The sequence below is a fragment of the Epinephelus lanceolatus genome, chromosome 18 (genome assembly GCF_041903045.1).
Source record: "Epinephelus lanceolatus isolate andai-2023 chromosome 18, ASM4190304v1, whole genome shotgun sequence".
Classification (NCBI taxonomy): domain Eukaryota; kingdom Metazoa; phylum Chordata; class Actinopteri; order Perciformes; family Serranidae; genus Epinephelus; species Epinephelus lanceolatus.
The window spans coordinates 16014888-16035927 of record NC_135751.1 but is presented as its reverse complement, the minus strand read 5'-3'; the positions used below and the strand labels follow the sequence as shown (position 1 = coordinate 16035927).

The following is a 21040-nucleotide window of genomic DNA, read 5'->3' as shown; positions in this document are numbered from 1 at the left end:
ATACATAGAAGAGCACTCGTGAACTCATTATTATAATGGTCAAATTTCATATTCATAAATGTAAATTCTTAGAAAGGAAATCATGCTTTATTGCATTTAGCACTGAGTTAAGATAAGATAAGATAAGATAAGATAAACATTATTGAGTCCACACTTAGGAAATTGAAATTGAAACTGAAGGGTGACAGTTTATACTTAGATTAAAAAAAATAGAGATTAAAAAATAGAAAATATACAGCATATATACATATAAATATATAGTTCAACCAATACAAAAAAAAATGAAGAAAAAAAAAGCAATGAAAATTGCACAGTTTAATGAGCAAAGACTTCAGGGGAAAAATTATTTTCTGAAGAATCTACACTTCCTTAAATATTAGTATAAATTAAGATCTGCAAATATGAATACAAAGCATCCCACATTTATTACACAGCATCTCAACAATGCATTCCAGGGCAGATCTGAATTTCAGTTTCAACAGACACAGAAATTCCTGTCAGTGCATGCAGTGTGCACATTTTGTAGTGGACAGCCATGGAGGATTCATTCAGCTGAACTAATTTAAATGTCAGTTATAAATGCCCATTATAAATCTATTATACAGGCCTTATTCGGTATACATCTGATTGAATTTTATTAAGTAATGATCTTGTTCCCTAAATACACAGACAAAGAGAGGGAGAGAGAGGTTGCGAGAGAGAGGGGCCATTTTTTTCAAGTACATTTATTTTATGACCAACTGGAGTTGATGGATGTCACATTACAAATGAGTCTTCACCTTAAGATACAGCAAGCTGTTGTGTCTACTAGGCCTATTTATTTAATGCCTATCACCAACAGTCAGTGGTTATAAAATAGTGTCAAGATTCAACAGTTTGTTACATGGTTTTACGTGCAGTGAAATTCAGGGAGTCATACTCTTAATCTTGCGATGAATTTAGAAACAAAACATTCACAACATACCGAGTAGTAGTTGCGGACCATGACCACTAGAGGGCACTAATGGCACTCACGTCAGCCATCAACATTGCAAGAATGTCAAGCAATTAAAAATAAAACTTCATAATTTGCTGCAGTGACTATGGAGATATATAGGTTTGGTTTAAGAAACAAGTAACGTAATCTTGAGCGATGCGGCGATATAACCTTCCACAATGATTGTGCTTTGAAAAGGTCGATTACGTGTCGAAGTCGTCTGGGGGCGATAGTGAGCGTAACTTTGAACGCTCACCGCTCTCAGAGATCAGTAGAAGAAGAAAGCCGGAAGGAGTATCTCATGCGCATGGCGCTATTTGGGAAATTATTTATCTTCTGAATACATACACAACTTTTATCTTGTTTTGAAACCAGTTTTTGCTCACCGCAGTTTAACGGAACACAGGTAAATTGGTTTTGCTGCCTCCTTATTTTAGTGAAGTGTTGCAAGCTAACGGTAAATAGCAACGTAACAGAAACGTCGCCGTTAAGTCATTCATTTCTTTACCTGTTAGCCGATTAGCATGCTAGTTTTTGGCTCACTAATAGTGTTGCAAACACAAGAAAAAGAGAAGTGTGTAGTTATCGACAACTTCTCACTAAATCCAAAGTTCAGTTTAATGGTTTTGCTGACGTAAAGCTAGTATATGTTTGATGAACAGATATCTAAACTGGCGGTGCATGCTATGCTACGTGCAAAGTTAGCATTGGTTGTGGTGGCAGCCAGAGGTGCCTAATGGTAAGCTAATGGTAGTTATCAGTGGCTTTTGAAACACAAGCAAAGCTAATTCACATTACAGGACATACTACCATCACTACGGAGATGTGAACATGACTAAATTATTGATATTCATTGCCTCACACAGCTACACTTAATGTTTAGTTAACGTCATGTCAATGAAAACTGGCTGTAAGCTTATTTAATTTGATACATGTCTAGTTGTATCCTGTTACGTCCTCTCTCCACAGAGAAAGCTAGTATTTGCTACTTAACGTTAATCTTCATTCATGTCGCACCATGTTGTGTTACTATTGGATCTCATTCACATAGTGGCTTTACCAAAAAACAAACTCTCTAACATTTAGTAACACATGACCCTCTCTTTCAGTTCTCTACGAGATGGAGGCTGATCTGTATGACGAGTTTGGAAACTATATTGGTCCAGAGCTGGACTCTGACGATGATGAAGATGATCTGGATGCAGAGGACAGGGATGTCGACGAGGTACGCTTCAAAATCAGTGTAAACAGTTATGCAGTACTTTAGTTTGTTTATGCAGTATGTGGAAATCTAACTCTGTTCTCTTGCAGGGTGATGAAGATGATGATGATGAGCCTGCTGATGCCGATGAGGATGTCCCCGGTATGGAGGTGGTCCTGCATGAGGACAAGAAGTACTATCCTACAGCAGAGGAGGTTTATGGGCCTGAAGTGGAAACTATTGTCCAAGAGGAAGACACACAGCCTCTCACAGGTTAGATACAAAGAACAGTGTACGTTTAAGAATGTCGAGGATACACATCAAGGCTACCTGCACCTAATGTTTTTCTTTTTTGTATTATTGATTTATTTGTCCATTATTGTCTCAATGAATCATTCTGTCAATAAAATGTCAGAACATTATGTAAAACACATGCCGTAATTTCCCAGAGCCCAAAGTGACGTCTTGAAATGGTTTGTTTTATCAGACCAGCAGTCCAAAAATCCAAAGCTATTTGGTTTATTATCGTACATGACAAGGAAAAGAACAAACTTCTCAAGGTGAAGAGGTACCATCAAAACTTTGGCTGGTTTGCTAAAAAAGAAAAACTGTAACAATTATTCAGTTATCAGAATAGTTGCCAGCTAATTGTCTGTTGATTGGCTAATTGAGTAATCAACTAATTGTTGCAGCTCTAATGCGCATAGTATTTGGTTACTTAATCCATATGCTGTTACATATTTATATCAGGCGTGATAGATGCTAATAACTCATATGCTGTTCAGATAAACATGCAAATAATAACAATGTTCTTCTTTTCTATCTAGAGCCCATCATCAAGCCTGTGAAGAACAAGCAGTTCACCCTGATGGAGCAGGAGTTGCCTGCCACTGTTTACGATATGGAGTAAGTCATCTTCACCAGGGCTGAGCAATATGTCAATATATTTTCATGCAAGATATAGATTTCCACTTTTCCGAAAGCAATGCCAGTATGCATCTCTCCTTTATCACACTCTCCACACAGCTCTGCCCCACTCAGTCACGCACAAGTTCTCAGAGAGACACATTGCTGTTACTCTGTGAGATGAATAAAATTACCGCAGCAGCACGTGTAATATAGTGCTGGCTGCGTGTGTGTGAGGTGGATCTTAGCGCATCACAGTTCTTGTAGCGTTGAGACAGCGCCTGGATGCAGGAGACAGATGTGTTTCAATAAATGCAGTGACAACACAGACATTTAATATACAAGACGTATATAATGCAGACAAAGTGTCTCTCGCTCCTTCCCTCCATCGGCCTCTCTGTTGATGCTCTGTGCATAAATAAGATTGAAAGCCTTATTAAATAAAAATGTTTAAATCATTTTCCAGCACTAGATTCATTTGAAAGGTCATGGAAAATGACTTTTTATCTCCCCCCACAGAAATTGTTAATTATTTAAAGTACAATGGATTTAGGCCTTTTGATACTTTTATACTTATGATAGTTTTGTGCCCTGTGCTGCAAACCTTTGTAGCTACAGTGCTAGGTTTAAAAAGTTAACGTACAGCGCTGCTGTTTATTTAATTTAAATTTTCATTTACATGTTGTGCAGCTGTATATTTTCAAACAGGGGAAACAAATCCTTATCTCAGGTGTGGCTTCGACTTGCAGCTCAACGTGTGGCCCATTTTGCAGTAAATACCAAGATATATATGGTGTATCGCCATTTAGCCTGAACATACTGAGATAAGAATTTTTGTCCATATCCCCAAGCCCTTAATCTAAAAAAAATATGACCATTATGTCCTTTTGTTTTGTCCAGACAACAGCACGCCTCTCTTCTGATCTTGTGTATTTCTCAGCACATATCTTCCATTTACACGTGTTTGCTGTGTGTCTTTCAAGCTGTGATATCTCTCCTCTCTCTTGTCAGATTCCTTGCAGATCTGATGGACGGTCCTGAGCTAATCCGTAACGTCACACTGTGTGGTCACCTTCACCACGGCAAGGTTAGAGTCTGCCTTACAGCTGCCTCTGGCTCAGTTTATCTTTTAGCTGTGTTTTTCTGCTCAGGGCTCTTGGGTGGCATTTTGCCAAACAGCACATGTGCTCCTGAGATGAAAATTTCAGAAGGACAGGAATGTTGTGGAGCATATGCTAATAACATGGCTGCACTTTATACTCGGCAGTGACTCACGGAGATCTAATGAATTTCTTTTTTTCCCCGTTCAGACCTGTTTCGTGGACTGCCTGATTGAACAGACGCACCCAGAAATCAGGAAGAGAGATGATGTGGACGTGAGTGTTGACTGTTACAATAAACACATTTTTGCTGTTTGTTACACTTAGCTTATGTATATGACTGGAAAAACTAACATTGAATTATGACTTTTTCAGCTCCGATACACAGACATCCTCTTTACAGAACAGGAGGTGAGTGTTTGGTTGAACTGTAGTGTAATACTAACACTTTATTGTATCCTAAAATACATTCAGTTACCACATATAAAATTGGCAAGGAATTGAAAACATGAAAATATGATCCACAAAAAATATAGTTTGGCTGGACAGCTTGACTTAGTCTTTTAAAGAGGTGAGATTTCAGAACCTTGTAGCCAGAAAAAATAATTTAAAGAAAATAGATTTGCTGCAAGAGTGATTTTTGTCTTGTGCTTTGTCCAAAGAGAGGAGTTGGTATCAAGAGCACCCCTGTCACAATGGTCCTGCCAGACTCCAGAGGCAAATCTTACCTTTTCAACATCATGGATACACCAGGTATTGTGGGAGCGACTGGATACTTTGTTTTCTGAATGTGTGCTTCGGGTTTTGCTGCATTATAGCAGAAGTTATATAAAACATTGTGTCTCCCTCAAAGGCCATGTGAACTTCTCTGATGAGGTCACGTCGAGCATCCGGATCTCAGATGGTGTTGTCCTTTTCATAGACGCAGCAGAAGGAGTGAGTCTTTTTGGTTTTCTCCCAATCCTCCCCTTTTTCTGCACATATGTCGACAGTCTTCAACCTTCCATATTTCTTAAACGCTTGTGTTTCTCTGCCCAGGTGATGCTGAACACAGAGCGTCTGATCAAACATGCGGTTCAGGAGCGTATGGCCATCACCATCTGCATCAACAAGGTGGACCGACTCATCGTGGAGCTCAAATTGCCTCCCACAGATGCTTATTATAAACTTCGCCACATTGTGGATGAGGTCAACGGTTTGCTCAGGTAATACTTGAAACCCATGACAACACAGTGTCTGCAGAGCAGGGATGGCTTCATGTGACAAAGAGCTTCATATTGGTGGGGGAAAATAAGATATTTTGTGGTTACTGCAATGTTAACGTAGAGAGCTTTAAATGTTTTCTGACATTGTTAATCCTTAAAATGCTCACAGGAATAATAAATATCTTTAAAATGGGAGGAACTTTTGTCTTTAGTGACAAAATCCGACACCTCATATTGGTCATTTCCCTTCCTTCTCAGTACATACTCCACAGACGAGAACTTAGTGGTGTCTCCTCTCCTTGGAAATGTGTGCTTCGCCAGCTCTCAGTACAGCATCTGTTTCACCCTGGGGTCCTTTGCAAAGATCTACTCAGACACCTACGGTAAGATTACTCAGCACATGCTCTCATAAACAATGAACAGACACATCATTTTCTCACCTCATGCCCAGTGCAGTCAGTAAGGTATGAACTAACTCCTCCTTGTGTTTTCAGGTGACATCAATTATAATGAGTTTGCCAAGAGGCTTTGGGGAGACATTTATTTTAACCCCAAAACGTGAGTAACTCATTTGTATTTTAACAGAATGCTAATGTTTAATGCCATCTTCCTCTTTAAACACTTTCTTATGGTATTTAAGGAGTGAGTATTTCATTTTTGTGTCTTCTCCTCCTGTTCCATGCTTTAGAAAGAAATTCAGAAAATGCAAAAATGTTGTACAGGTTTTCAATTAAAGCTCCAACCTCATATGTCTGCCTGTATCTGTCATTTTCTTTTTCTCCTCTTCAGTCGCAAGTTTACAAAGAAAGCTCCCAGCAGTAACTCTCAGCGCAGCTTTGTGGAATTTGTCCTGGAGCCTCTCTACAAGATCCTCTCACAGGTTGGACAACATACATTGTGTGCAATAAGGCATCACAGCTAGCTCAACACTTTCAGGCCCCATCACACGCTGTCTGAGTGTGTAATCTTCACCCAAATCCTCTTTGTGTGCAGGTGGTTGGGGATGTGGACACATCTCTCCCCCGAGTTCTGGATGAGCTGGGGATCCACCTGACTAAAGAGGAGCTGAAGCTGAACATCAGACCCCTGCTGAGGCTCGTCTGTAACCGCTTCTTTGGAGAGTTCACTGGTATGGCCTTATTTCATTTATCTGTCTTTTTGGTTTTGTTTGTGTTACTGTTTCAGCATTTTTGATGTTTTTCAGCATTGGTAGATGCTACATTTTACTAATGTTTTTCATATGAAAGCTACTGGTAACTATAGATGGTTGTTATGTCCAGTGACTCCACAATTCAGCCTGTAACAACAATGTTTTATAGGCCTACTGTTTCAAAATCAAAGAAAACATTTATTATTGAGAGCCCTTCCTTAAGAACGGAGCACTGGTAGAGCGCTAAATATTTTTGACTTTATGAACACACAGACGTTTACATGAGGCATTTTTAGTAGGTTGGGCTATATTCTGATTATTAGTGAAGTATAAGAGCCCATGTAAAGTCAAGCATGAATCTTTTCCCTACAGGCTTTGTGGACATGTGTGTACAGCACATCCCCTCACCACAGGAGGGTGCTAGGAACAAGATAGAGCACACATACACGGGAGGACTGGACTCAGACCTGGGGGAGAACATGGCAGAGTGCGACCCTGATGTGAGTATAATGGAAGCAGAGCAGGAGTCTCCTATTTATTGGCTGGTTAGAAGCAGATAGTGCAAATAGCTGCAATCTGTTTCTAGTCTAGTCGATAGTGTCATCCTGGCTGCTCTTACAGATTAAGCCAACAGGCTGTTTTAATTGTCTTGAAATAAACAAGCTGTTAATTAAGCCAATTTAAGACAAAGCCAGACATTAATCACAGTTTTCTGAGTTCCCTTTTAAAGTCTTACTGCCTTTTGCTGGAGAAAGTTACATTCCAGTGGTAAGACTTTCCTGCCCTATTTTCTGTCTCTCTCTTATCCCTCCTTCCTGCTCACCTCGTGTCTCCTGCCTGCAGGGTCCTTTGATGTGCCACACCACTAAGATGTACAGCACAGAGGACGGAGTTCAGTTCCATGCGTTTGGCAGGGTGCTGAGCGGGACCATTCAGGCAGGCCAGCCTGTCAAGGTCTTAGGAGAGAACTACACCCTTGAAGATGAGGAGGACTCTCAGGTCTGCACTGTGGGCCGTCTCTGGATCTCAGTTGCCAGGTACGCTGAGCAGGTTTCCTAAGTTTGTGAAGTCAAAAAAATCAATAATTATATGAAATAAATATCACTAGTCTTTAGGTTTGCTGCAGCAGTTGGTGTTATCGGCGTTACCCTGTGTTTGGACACACACCAATTACATTACTTGCCCAGTGTCCCCACCGTTGTCTCACTTTTTAGTTCGGACAGATGCAATGATAATAAGCTTCCCATGTCGGCTTCTTACATCAGCAGCAGCAGCAGAGTCGCAGCACAGAGTAGCTGGAGACAGAAATTACTTCTCACGTGAGAGAGTTGACGGACAAGATGGTGGCAGAGGATGTCAAAAATGTCCGTTGTCTTGTTTTATAGATGCATTTTTCACCTGTTAAATGCTTTTAAATTGAAGCTGCAGCAGTAGGAAATGTTTAATTTACATTAACAGTTACTTAATACAGTGCTTTACAGATATAAGCCATCATCACCAAATATCTTAATGCCCGGAGTAATCGGTAACACCATTGTTGTCATGAGTTTTTTAACTGGAGGAAAAATTTTGTCACTGTGGCATTCCTACTTTTTCATACACATTTTCAGATACCAAATTGAAGTGAACCGAGTGCCTGCTGGCAACTGGGTTCTCATCGAAGGTTGTGACCAGCCGATCGTCAAGACCGCTACGATCACAGAGCCCAGAGGGAATGAAGAAGTGAGACATCAGACAGAAATACCATCGAAATCTTTAAATACTGTATGAGAAACAGCACAGTTGACATTTTTTACTCTCTCTGACAGGCTCAGATTTTTAGGCCACTTAAGTTCAACACAGCGTCAGTTATAAAGATTGCAGTGGAGCCCGTCAACCCCTCAGAGCTACCGAAGATGTTGGACGGGCTGAGGAAGGTCAACAAGAGCTATCCGTCTCTCACCACAAAGGTAAATCAACATACAAGTACAGTAGTGGGTCCAGTAGTGCCTTGTAGCAAGATTAGAAAAGGCTGTTAGGCTTGCACTATTTGGGAATTTCACTCCCTGCGACACAAGCTGAATAAACTACTAAATAACCTGTTAATAAAAGAGATAAGACTTTACACACTTTAAGTTGCACAACTGACCAGCTTTATAGCCTCCTGAAATTGTTTTCAATCTGAAAATAAAACTGGGGACCATAAAGTAAGGGCAAATATGAAAACTACAAACTGATCTCAACAATAGCTATGTAGTTAATAAATTGTTCAAATCATAATTGTGTGTGCATGTCTTTATTTTTCAGGTGGAGGAGTCTGGAGAGCATGTTATCTTAGGGACAGGAGAGCTCTACCTCGACTGTGTCATGCACGACCTGCGCAAGATGTACTCTGAGATCGACATCAAAGTAATTGTTCTCACTGCTTTCAAGAAAACAGCCAGAACTTGAAGGTACCACACAGGAGTGGAGCCTTTATTTTCTTTGTGTAATTCTGCTCGTGTTTGTCCACAGGTTGCTGATCCTGTTGTGACCTTCTGTGAAACGGTGGTGGAGACATCATCACTGAAGTGCTTCGCTGAAACGCCCAACAAAAAGTGCGTATCAAACATACTGTCTTTGGGTCTTATTCTCACATACAGTGACATGAGTGGGACTAGTATAGTTTATTAAATTACATAGCCTTTTAGCTTTGGTTGTACAGATTTCAAGGACATGAAACATTTGAAGATACTCCAAGAAATGACATCACAATAAGCAAAAATACCAACGTAGAAACTGGCAGACGTTCAACTGCAGAGTTCATAGAGTTCATAATATTCTCTTAACGTTTCTAAAACTCGTACATGAATTGATATCAAGACTGTTGGATGATGCATTTCTTTTTGGGGAGTTCGGTTTGTGCACTGTTGGAGTCATTGTCAGAGTTAGTCCTTCCCTTTGGCGGAGTGTCTCCCTAACCCAGAGTGAGTGATTGACAGCTGTGTGATGTGATTGACAGGAATAAGATCACCATGATTGCTGAGCCCTTGGAGAAGGGGCTGGCTGAGGACATCGAGAACGAAGTGGTGCAGATCACATGGAACAGGTACGATGAAGAAGATATCACCATCTCCTAATTAACTGAAATGATATAATGTGCCCTTCATGTTAGACATATCTGTAGATGTTCCCCATTTCAGTCTGATATGGTAGTAGCCTTATTAATTTCTCCATATGACGGAGCCATACTGACCAATCATTCATTCTGATTATTCTCTCGGTTAGTGGGGATAAATGAACCGACACGTACCAATGATGATTGCTTCTTTAATTTAATGCTGTCATTGAAGAAGGTAGAGAGATACAGAAATGCCCAGGGCTGAAATTGTCATTTAAAAAGTGCAGTTATTGGATTTGTGCCTCATATTCCTCCAGAATATATATAAATATATAGGTGTGTTACCCAGTTTTCTACAAGCCATCATGCATGGGAGGTAAGAGGTGTGCACTGTCTAGTGTTCATACCATCAATTTTCATTTTTAAATTGGAAGTGACAGCCATTTGTTGCTATTTGATAACTGCTTTAAATCAGTCCGGTGTGTTGTTTTATTTCATTTAGATCCCATTTTATTTCAGAGTTTTGAAAACTTTCAGAACTGCAGTACAATGTGACAACAATAGAGTACATGTGCTTCACCATGTCAGTTTGAAAGTGGCACTAGAACCTAATGCTTAATATAAAAGCAACGTTCATTTCTGATATATGTAACATTGATCATCTCATTGAAATGCAATGTGTGTCTTGGAAACTTTGAGTCGTGGCATTTATGAGGATGCCACTTGACCACTTGACACACACCACCTGCCTGCCCAAATATTGTTGCAGACTGAGTACGCCCTCTTATGGCAACAGCACTCCCTGATGGCAGTGTCCCCCTCAGCAGGACAGTTTACCATGCCACATTGTAGAAAACCTCTCAGGAATGGCCCCAGGAATGTGACAAAGAGCTGAAGGCATCCACCCGGCCTCTAAATTCTAAAGTTCCCAATCTGATCAAGTATCCGTGGGGTATGCCAGTATCCCAGAGCCAAGTCTGATCCACAGTGGGGCCTCCTTCGATTGGACTTTGAACGGACCTGTCAAGGCATGAACGCAGAACCTCAGGAGGTGTCCTGTTGTGTCTGGCACCAGGGTGTTGGCAGCGGATCCTTTGAGTCATGTGGGTTTCAAAGTGGGGTACTAGCATGTTCCAATGGTTGGGATTTGGGGAGTTTGGAGGCCAGGTCGACGCCTTGAGCTCTCTGTCCCGTTCCTTGTGTAATTTTGGAGCACTTTTTGTGGTGTAGCATCGTGCATTGTCCTCCTGGAGGGCACTGCCATCAGGGAGTGCTGTACTTGGTCTGCAGTGGTATTTAGTTGGGTGCTAAGTGTTCAGCGGCATCCATATGAATGCCAGGACCCAAGGTTTCCCAGGCAAACGTTGCATTGTATCAAGATGATGAATGTTGTTCACTTCATCTCTCAGTGATTTTAATGTTTTGGCTGATTGGTGTATATCTTTGTTTAAAAATTGTTTATAATTGTTTAAAATATATACAATAGGACATTTCTGTGTTTAAGTATTTAAGTAAAGGACAGCCTTCTGTACTTTGTGACAAGTGTATGTGTGTTAAAAATCCTCCTCCGTATATTGATCAGTTCACTCACAGTAATTGAATCATGCACTAAAAGCATACATGAATTTTCCCGTCTCTGTGACATGATGAGCATGCATGAGTGTGTGTGTGTGTGTGTGTGTGTGTGTGTGTGTGTGTGTGTGTGTGTGTGTGTTCTGTTCGAGAGTGACTTCCTGTCAGTCCTCGGCTCATCTGTTAGGCCATCTGGACCCAGCGGTGCCAGCATGGAGTAGCAATGCCAAAGAAGTGACATACTTCACACACCATTAAGCTAAACCTTCGCTCTACTCCTCCTCTTCCATTAACCCCTCTGCCCCCGATCAACCAATCTCCTTAATGTCCCCACTGACACAACGTGCAGAGCTGATTTCAACCAGTGGCTGTTCTGTTTCCTCCCGGCAGGAAGAAGCTGGGAGAGTTTTTCCAGACGAAGTACGATTGGGATCTGCTGGCCGCCAGGTCCATCTGGGCCTTTGGACCAGACACCACGGGGCCAAACATCCTTGTAGATGACACACTGCCCTCTGAGGTGAGTCTTATATGAGCCAGGCAGGTGAATTACAGCTAAGTAGGTTTAGAAAATACACATTAATTGCTGCATAGTGCTTACTTCAAATGTTTAGAGCCATATATAGCTGACTAAAAATTATTTTGATTTTAGTTTGTGTTTTAAAATATAATATCCCAGAGTCTAAAGTCATACACTCAAATTTTATCAGACCAACAATTCAAACCCCCAAAATATTAAATTTACAAACAGAAGAAACAGCAAATCCTCAACCACGAGAAGCTGGATCCAGTAAATATTTGTCAGCTTTGCTTGTTAAAGTAATCATAGTCATAGAGTCGTAGTCATAAAACCTTGACTAGTTGGTTGAGTTGTCATTTCTAATCTAAAGCTATGCATTTCTTTGAATCTATAACCCAGATGACCATTATTAAATTATTGCTAATTTATATAGCATTAACACCAACTAGGACATTGTTACCAGTCAAACATCAATCATGAAACATTTGACTTTGAGATGCCAAAAAAAAGCAAAAATCCCTAAATGACGAGAAAGTGAGAATCAGTACTTTTCAAATTTGTTCATTCACACTTTAATATTTACACCATACATTTATTTACATCTGTAAATCAGGATAATAATTACACAAAGCTACTGAAGTCTATAAGGTTTTGCTTGATAACACATCCCATCAGAGAACAAGCGTAACTCTTGTTTGTTGTCTTTTTCTCTTCAGGTGGACAAGGCGCTGCTCGGCTCAGTCAAAGACAGCATCGTTCAGGGCTTCCAGTGGGGCACCAGAGAGGGACCTCTGTGTGACGAGCGTAAGTTCTCTCCTCTTTCTTTTTCACCCCTGAAACATGCTGGTTTTAGGAATAAACCTTTGTTTTCTGTGGAATTTCCTCTTCTAGCGTTGGGACTAGGAATTAATTCAGTGAAACAGGACTCCTGGGAATACACATCCAAATTGTTCCCCTTTATGTGAAAAATAACAGGATAATGGGAAGGACTAGTTACGTTCTAGGTGTAAACCAATTAGGCTTATGTGTACAAAGTATACAAATCAGCCCTATATAATGATATGTTCTCCTCTGTGGATGCGGTTCTGGGGATTCTCAACTCAGCAGCACAACGGGACCTTCCATTTGGCCAAACAGAGACATCTGTTATAGGCTCTTTTATCTTAATTATGCCAACACAACACAATGTATGCACCAGCTTTGCGTGAAAATACTCCAAAGGATTGAATAATGAAGAGCACAATACAGAATCTATCTCATCTTAATCGGAAGACTTTTTAAATGCTAAATTATCCGCTTTAAAGAATTTGTTTTTACAATGAAAACTATTATTATAATATACAAATATTACTTCCATGAGGCTGTTTTCAGCAGACAGATTACAGGCAATGAACTTGGCATTTCATATTTCTCGCAGATGTAGAGAAGTTCAAGCTGCATGTGAAATCTGTGTAATGTCAATTCTAATGTTGATTAACATAAATTGTTTTCTTTTGCCTAAATAATTGTTAATACCATTAAATAATAGACAGAAGCGGACAGATAGGGAGCTCACAGGTTTATGCATATTTCTCTTTGTTGCATTTAGTGTTGCTTGTTATATGTGAAGGTACCTTAAAAATAAATCCACTTCCTGGGATTTCAGGGACGGTGTGCTCCTGCTCCCGGGACAGGGAAAAATATTAATCCCTGGTTGGGAACATTATGCAGTGTGCATAAGGAAATATTTTTTCCTCATCAGTGTTCTGTTACCATAACTCAGTCTCTCTGCTGCCCTCAGCCATCAGGAATGTCAAGTTTAAGATCCTTGACGCGGTGATTGCTCAGGAGCCTCTCCACAGAGGAGGAGGCCAGGTCATCCCCACAGCCAGGAGAGTGGTGTACTCTGCTTTCCTTATGGTGAGATCATCCTCCCTAAGCCTATTCTTCTCCTCGTCTGCCATTAACTTCTCCAGACTTCATTTTCATCTTCACTTTCTTTAATGTTCCATTACTGTGATTACGGTTCGGATTCTGCTGACGTGCGTTCTTTTTAATTGTAGAGCGATACATCACTCTTTAACAATTTTGGCTTCTTTCCTCATCTCCTTTGGCTCTTTCGCTGCCCTTCATCATAAATCCATAGGTCAGCTATACATGGGCTGGCCATACTGTTCTTTTTTATCCAGGCTTTTGTCCTGCCTCTAATGTATGGTCTCCCTTGTGTCGCAGGCCACTCCAAGGTTGATGGAGCCCTATTACTTCGTTGAGGTCCAGGCTCCAGCTGATTGTGTATCTGCCGTCTACACAGTGCTGGCTCGAAGGAGGTTGGTATACTCTCTATATCCTTAAAACAAGTGTCAGCCCAAGCAGAAATGTAATGTATTGATAACATTCGCTAATACTGAAATACAGATATTTGAGTTTTTAAAAATGTAATCCTGTGATTGTCATCTAACAGGGGTCACGTCACTCAGGATGCACCTATTCCAGGGTCTCCTCTGTACACCATTAAAGCTTTCATCCCAGCCATCGACTCCTTCGGCTTTGAGACAGACCTTCGCACACATACACAGGGGCAGGCATTTGCTCTGTCTGTGTTCCACCACTGGCAGGTAAATAAACAGCTTTTCTTCAAATGAACACAACACAGAAAATAAGCTAAATAAAATGCAGATAAATGCGTGTTTCCATCCACTACTGATGATGAACAGTTGGTTGTACTAATTCTCCAGCTATTAAGCCATACGTACATTTCCAGAGTTAATGGTCGCTGTAATCATCTGGCCGTGACGAGATCGCTTCCTAATGTGATTTTAGTGGAAGTGATGGAGGACAAAATCCACAGTCCTTGCTCTGTGTATATATACATCTAAATTTTAAGCTAATATGAGCCACATCAGACAAAACAAATGGGTATTTAATTCTCTCTAAATCCCTTTGCTATCATTGAAATGCAGCTCAGCAAGGAAACGCTGTCCTGGGAAACAAATTGGGGGAAATTTGCACTAAAAGAACTCACTTTAAAAGAATAATACCCACTTGGTTTGACTAACGGCTGCTGGAGCCTCATATGAGCTTCAAAGTAACTTAACTTTGAAATGCATCGTTGCACAAAAAAGGAATATGGATTTTGTCCCCCATCTCTTCCACTAGGGACACTTTAGAAAGGCCAGTTTGAAGAGGAGGATGATCACAGCAACTGATAACTCTTTCAGTTTTGCATATTGTCATGGGAGAAATGTTTTTAGGCAGACTTGAAAACAATGTCGAGAGGGTCTGTCATGTTAACTACTTTTGTTGGACGATGTAGTGTCCCAGAAATACTTGCAATAAATGACATCATTGTCATTTTGAGAACATTTTATGCCACTGATATAATTAAAATAATACAATTGCATAATAATGCAAGTACGTCCTTTCACGGAGCAGTTAAAGTTGTTGAGAATATTCAGACACTGAAATATGAAAGAAATATTTTAACTTTTTTTTAAAAGTCATAACACTTGTTTATATACAAGAAAATATATGTTAAATCTATTTGACCCACAATTAAGAGCCCATAATTACTCAGTTTCAGACTGGTGGCACTTATGACTAATAGACAAGCTTAGCAAAGCTCCGGGAACACAGCAGTTACCTCCACACTCTGGCTGGTGTGCTCCAGTTGGCTCCCCAGGATGGACGGCCTGGGAGCTGTGAGGTTTGCTGGTGTTTTTAGGGAGCGAAGGAAAGACGTTGTTGGAGGTTAAAACTACAAATGACAGATTTGTTGTCCAGTTGGCAGGCGTTCGCAATCAGACTATGTGCTTCTCAGGCTACCTGTAAGGTACGCTGTGTTGTCTTTAAAGTGTTATTTTATTTTATTTGAGACTCATGCAAGTAGGCGGGGTGGAGAGAAAAAAAAAATTATGAAAACGTAGTTTCTTCCAACACTAGAATTAAGATAAAAAATATTCACAAACGAAAAAACACTAATGGTCGGTGATAAGTAGTGTTTAACTTTTGATTGAACACTAAATTAAAACCCTCGGCGCACACTGCAGCACAATCAAATAGATGCGCAACGACTCAGAGCGGACCGGTGGAACTGGAAAATGCATATTAGGCCTACTAGTTACTACTTACGTTTTTCAAGTGATTTCCCAAATTCGTTGTTGAGTTGTGATATGCCATTTGCTTTTGGCAAATCTGGCACTCTGCTTTCTGGGGGCTGTTGGGGCATATTTTAAAGCGCAACCACACATCTGATGACCTCTTGGACATGTCTGCCAGCTCTGAGTGCGCTCGTTGTCAGTATTGGACTGGTCGGGGTTAGTGTTGCATTTAAGGCCTCCCCAAAAAAAAATGGGAAAAAAGCGCCAAAGCTTCAGTGGGTTTTTTTTTTTTTTTTTCACAATTGAATCCCGTGCCGTCGAACGAAGCTTCGAAGCTTCACATTTTTTGGGTCAGCCCTAATAAATAGCACGGTGAACATGGCATATTTGTTTTTAGATTTAAAACAGCTCTGTTCAAATGACAAATCTGATATCTTAATTTGGTGTCCCTCTGTCACCCGTACACATCCTTACATGCACAAACACCATCACATGTTTACTTGCTCACATGCACCGACTCTCACACACGCAAAAACTGAGGCAGCTTGTGCAGCAGAGTGACCAACCTTGTGCACATGTCTGCCACTCTGGCTAAATTCATTGTGATGTGGAGTGTTGAGTCATTAAGTTTAAGTATAATGTAGCTGTCTGTGTCCATGCCTGCCATGTCTGACGTGTGTTTGTGTCTGCACTCTGTGGAGCTGTGTCAGTGAAAATTAACTCCACTTAGGGAGGATTAATACTTAACAGCAAAGTCATTCGTCTGGAAGAAAAAAGGTTTTCCTCAGTACAAATATTTAATGTTTTATCCCCTTGAGGTGAAAATGCAAGTGTTAGACAAGATACTAGACATGAATTATTTATTTACAGGCCTGTCTAAGCACTGGAAAAAAGATGTATTATGGAGTGATCCTTTGGGACCATACAGAATACATGAAAACCACTCTTGACATTTGATCAAGCCTCTATTTCCACACCGTTTACAGTAATGGTTTAGGCCAGAATGTATTATTTAATATCTGTTATTGTAGTTGTGTCAGGGGATTTTCAGAGTGCAAATCATGACACACAACTTGCTTTGTAAACTAAATATGAGGCAGAGCACCAAACAGTTATGAAATCAGATTTCCCCTGGGATTATTCCTGAAATTTTGCTGAAATATACCGTTCCACTTATGCGGCCCAGTGTGATGATTTATTACCGCATCCTCTCGTCCTAGGTTGTCAGTCCTGAACACAAAATGCCCTGTTCCCAGAAGACACCCCTGGGGTCCGATACCAATTACCGCCCCAAATTACCTTTTAAACGTCAAATACAGAGTTTGTATCTGACACAATCAACACTCTGAATGTCCTCCTCTGCTCTGGGCTTCAACAGATGTTATTCCCGTTGGCACATATTGATTAAACTGCCCTAGAAAACAGGAATGACAAGGGAGTCCCTGAACTGTGTTGTTTACCCCATTAAACTCAAGAGGCTATGTGTGCCTCCCTCATTAGTTTGATTATGTACTGCCAGTATTGGCATGCAAACAGCACATTGTTGAGTTACTGTTGTTAGCAGCTCCCATCCATCTGTTGATTGGGCTTCAGCCACTCCATTGATTATTTTTTTCCTTTTCCTCCCGTGTAATCTTTCCCTGAGGCCGGGAACGTCTTATTTAGTCCACTCTACCCTACCTTTTCCAGATCCAGCCTTCCCTCTCTTCCTTTCCCTCCTCTCTTTGTGTTCAGGAGGGGATGTATCATGTATCCATGACATTGAAATCATATTGTGAAGGTCTTACTATGAGCTCCATAAGATAATGGATTTAGTGAATCATTTTAAAAGCCTGTGAACACTTGCTTCTTGTTGCTCAACCTGCTAACACTGCACTGGTCACAAACTGAAGGAGTGTGTACATTGCCTTTCCCATCACGTTGATGGACACACTCCTGACTCAGTAACAATGGGACAGATCTGCAACTGAATCAGATATTCAGTGAAAGGTCGGGGCCACCATTAGACGTGTCCACTCAGTTTGTTAAAGCTCAAAATTTGATGCATGTTGTCAGATTGTTTCTCAGATTAGGCTCAGGTGGATTCCCTCTGTTGACCAGTCAAAGCTGCCATTCGCTCCTTGCACGATATGAGGGAAGTGTGTGAGAGCATTGTTGAATTTTGAACATCTCGGTTCTCTTGGACTGTGAAAAAAGAGGAGAAACTGGTGGAGCTGTGGAGTAAACAAGAGTCTATGTTTAATTCAGCCTGTATCTGATCCACCAACCAGATTATTTTAGTGAGAAATCTTAATTTTAAACGGTTCGCCTCTAATTCCCACAATCTTCCCCCACTAAAATAGCACAGCTAACCAGGGGAGGCTGGTGGCAAGTTGAGGGGACGATTTCAAAATGTGAAGTTTGTACTTAAATCCTGTTTATCTTTATAGAGTATGTTGATGCCAAATTGACAAGAATAGTGTCAAGATGACTCCTTTTATCTGGTGTTCTAGAGTTATGTGTTTTTCCAGACATGAAGGAATTGTTAATATGTCATATTTCTTAAATGGACTTAGGAGCATATTGTTTTTCACCAGGAGCAGGATGGCAAAATATTCTCAGGAGAAATGTTGCAGTGACCCTGCAAGATCCCCAGTCTCTGCAATATCTTATAATGACTGACTAAAACCTCAAATCGTCTTTAGATGTTAGAGGCTGTCAGACTTAAGTCTCTTAGAAGTCTCTTCTTAGTCTTCTAGTGTGTGGTAGGCATAACTCAAAAATCCTTGAGTGCAGTATCGCAGTCTTTCGCAATGTGTATCTCACAAGTTGACATCGCAAATATGATGAAAAGCTACATATTGTGCAGCTCTACTCTGGGTTAACTGGACTTTATATTTCCTTTCAGATCGTCCCAGGTGACCCTCTGGACAAGAGTATTGTCATCAGGCCTCTCGAGCCTCAACCTGCCCCCCACCTGGCCAGAGAGTTCATGATCAAGACCCGAAGGCGCAAGGTCAGCCTTTTGTTTACCTGTTTATCCTTTGGTTTTTCACAGTTGGTGGTAAATTTGACTAATCTCCGCACGTGTTGTTCTGCAGGGTCTGAGCGAGGATGTGAGTATCAGCAAGTTCTTCGACGATCCTATGTTGTTGGAGCTGGCCAAGCAGGACGTGGTGCTTAACTACCCCATGTGAGACTGCAACACTGACCGCAAACCATAACTGCAACGCCAGAACCTCGACTGGTCACTCATCGGCACATCCTACTGTTTTATGGATTTGGGGGAAATAATCTGCACATAATTCATAAAAATAGATTTAGGATATACAGTGGTTATTCTGGATCGCCGAAGACCTTCATTGCCTTTTTAGAACGTCGTCTCCCATTTCCTACTGGAAATCCCCAAACCAACACTTTTAAAGATCCTTAACAAAGGGAGATCACCTGGATCGACCATTAGAGTCTTTCTGTTGCAGAAGAGTTGTGCTCTTTCCTTTTGGAAAGCAGCTGTCAAAAGATTGCAGGCATTTGTTGTGTCTCATTTTTCTTGTTATATGTTTATTTTTTAATGTACAAATTGTCATTGTTTTTGTAGAATAAGAACTTGGAAACCTTTTTTTAAAAAAAGAGAAGAAATTGGATGTTATTGATCTGGTGTGTTTAAATAAAAAGTCTTTGTAATAATTCAAAGAAAGATGTCTCATGTATCTGAACCATCTCTGACTATGACATCCTCACAATAACGCAGCTGTTGAGGGCTTCTGTAGCTGAGATACTGTGTATGTAATTGTTACTTGGAAAGCTTGAGTGCAGTGGACTCAATTCTCTGTTTGTAGGTGCAGACTAGTGCTATGTTGGAGCTGATGTTTGAGTGACTGGTGTCTGTTTGGGACGCTCTGTGGGCGGTGACTGATGGACAGGCTGTGGGATGGTTGGAGGCAGGTGGAGAGGAACCAAAGGTTAGGGTCACATGGCCATATAAGAAGAAAAAGGAATGATGCAGCATGTCAAAGATGACAGTTGTCACCAAAGCAACGTGACTATTGACATGTGGGTTATCTGATAATTAAAAGTTTGCTCGCTTTTAGATCGTAAGTGGCAGTGAGAGAGAGATGCTTATGTGCTGTATGATTTCTGCAGCTGCTTGCAGTTACGTGAACCAGCTTAGCTTAGGTCAGGGATACACAACTTGTTATACCCGGGGGCAACTGTTGCAAAATGACAAGAGGCCAGGGGCCAGATAGTAAACAAACATTAATAATTTATATATAAATAATTAGCCAAGAGTCCTGTCAGGGAGTCCCAGAGATTCTTCCCTGGCCATGTTTTAAAATAAAAAGGCTCTCTGATGATTTTTTTATGCACTCTAGTACCATATTTACAAGTACAAAAAATGTGAATCAATTGATTTTCTCTGAATGAGAAAATGCTCAGCATGTCACCTGGCACCCCACCCCATGGGCCAAATTTGGCCTAAGGGCCACAATACAAGTATCACTGTCTTAGACCATATTTGTGTTTAGGAGGGAAATGATCACATTAGTGTGAGGCTCATCTTTAGTATATTTATTGTCACAGTAAAAAAACTCCAAATGGAGTCGTGTAATTCAGTTTTATTTTATTTATGAACTCCAAATTACACACAACAAATTACAACTTGCCTCAGAAGCCTTTACAGCATACGACTTCCTTCTGTCCCTGGACCCTCACAGCAGATGAGGAAAAACTCCCCCCCAAAAAAACCCTTAACAGGGAAATTAAATTAAATTTAAGGAAAAGGAAATTAAAGGATAAAAAATGATACGGACAATATCAGTTCTTGTAATGTATCTATGTAATAATGATAAATAACACCCAGTTTGATCTTAACTTAAATGCACACCTACGGAGCTTAATGGATGGTGATGACGGTGGGATACTTTCAATTAATGTGACAGGGCTGTGAGGAAAAACTGTGCTAGACTATACTTTATAACGATACACCCATATCAAAAACGTTTGAATCACAAAATGACGCCTCAACAGATACTAATGTCTTGTTAGCACCCAATGATTATTATCCTAAAAATGTGATAACGACTGAAAGTGTAATAAAATTTGCTTTTAACCTGATCGAAATGTAATAAAACCCACTGATGTAATAATCTGACCGATAATATAATAAAGTATCCTGATTGATATTGTAATCACATTTTTACCGATAATGTAATTTAATGCCCTGTCATGTTATATGGCATGTGGAGTTCAATATTCTTTTACTACTTTTAAAGGTACGT

General features: G+C 40.5%; 1 protein-coding gene across 1 annotated transcript; it reads left to right on the top strand.

Moving 5' to 3' along the window:
- Positions 1-1250: 1250 nt before the first annotated feature.
- Positions 1251-19445, top strand: eftud2 (elongation factor Tu GTP binding domain containing 2). Its single transcript, XM_033645779.2, has 28 exons — positions 1251-1382; positions 2086-2201; positions 2288-2450; positions 3005-3083; positions 4095-4170; positions 4394-4459; positions 4559-4594; positions 4846-4936; positions 5037-5119; positions 5222-5388; positions 5647-5771; positions 5883-5946; positions 6178-6268; positions 6382-6517; positions 6911-7038; positions 7382-7575; positions 8149-8260; positions 8347-8487; positions 8825-8926; positions 9032-9114; positions 9519-9605; positions 11580-11706; positions 12423-12510; positions 13487-13605; positions 13918-14012; positions 14147-14300; positions 18670-18777; positions 18863-19445. Exons 2-28 carry the CDS (start codon positions 2097-2099, stop codon positions 18956-18958), a joined length of 2916 nt encoding a protein of 971 aa, XP_033501670.1. The 5' UTR covers positions 1251-1382; positions 2086-2096; the 3' UTR covers positions 18959-19445.
- The last annotated feature ends 1595 nt before the right edge of the window (positions 19446-21040 follow it).

Excerpts from the sequence above, each read along its gene's own strand:
- eftud2 (XM_033645779.2), top strand. The coding sequence starts at position 2,097 with ATGGAGGCTGATCTGTATGACGAGTTTGGAAACTATATTGGTCCAGAG. Across the intron at positions 2,202-2,287 it reads AGGACAGGGATGTCGACGAG|GGTGATGAAGATGATGATGA; the intron begins GTACGCTTCAAA and ends GTTCTCTTGCAG. Across the intron at positions 4,171-4,393 it reads GTCACCTTCACCACGGCAAG|ACCTGTTTCGTGGACTGCCT; the intron begins GTTAGAGTCTGC and ends TTCCCCGTTCAG.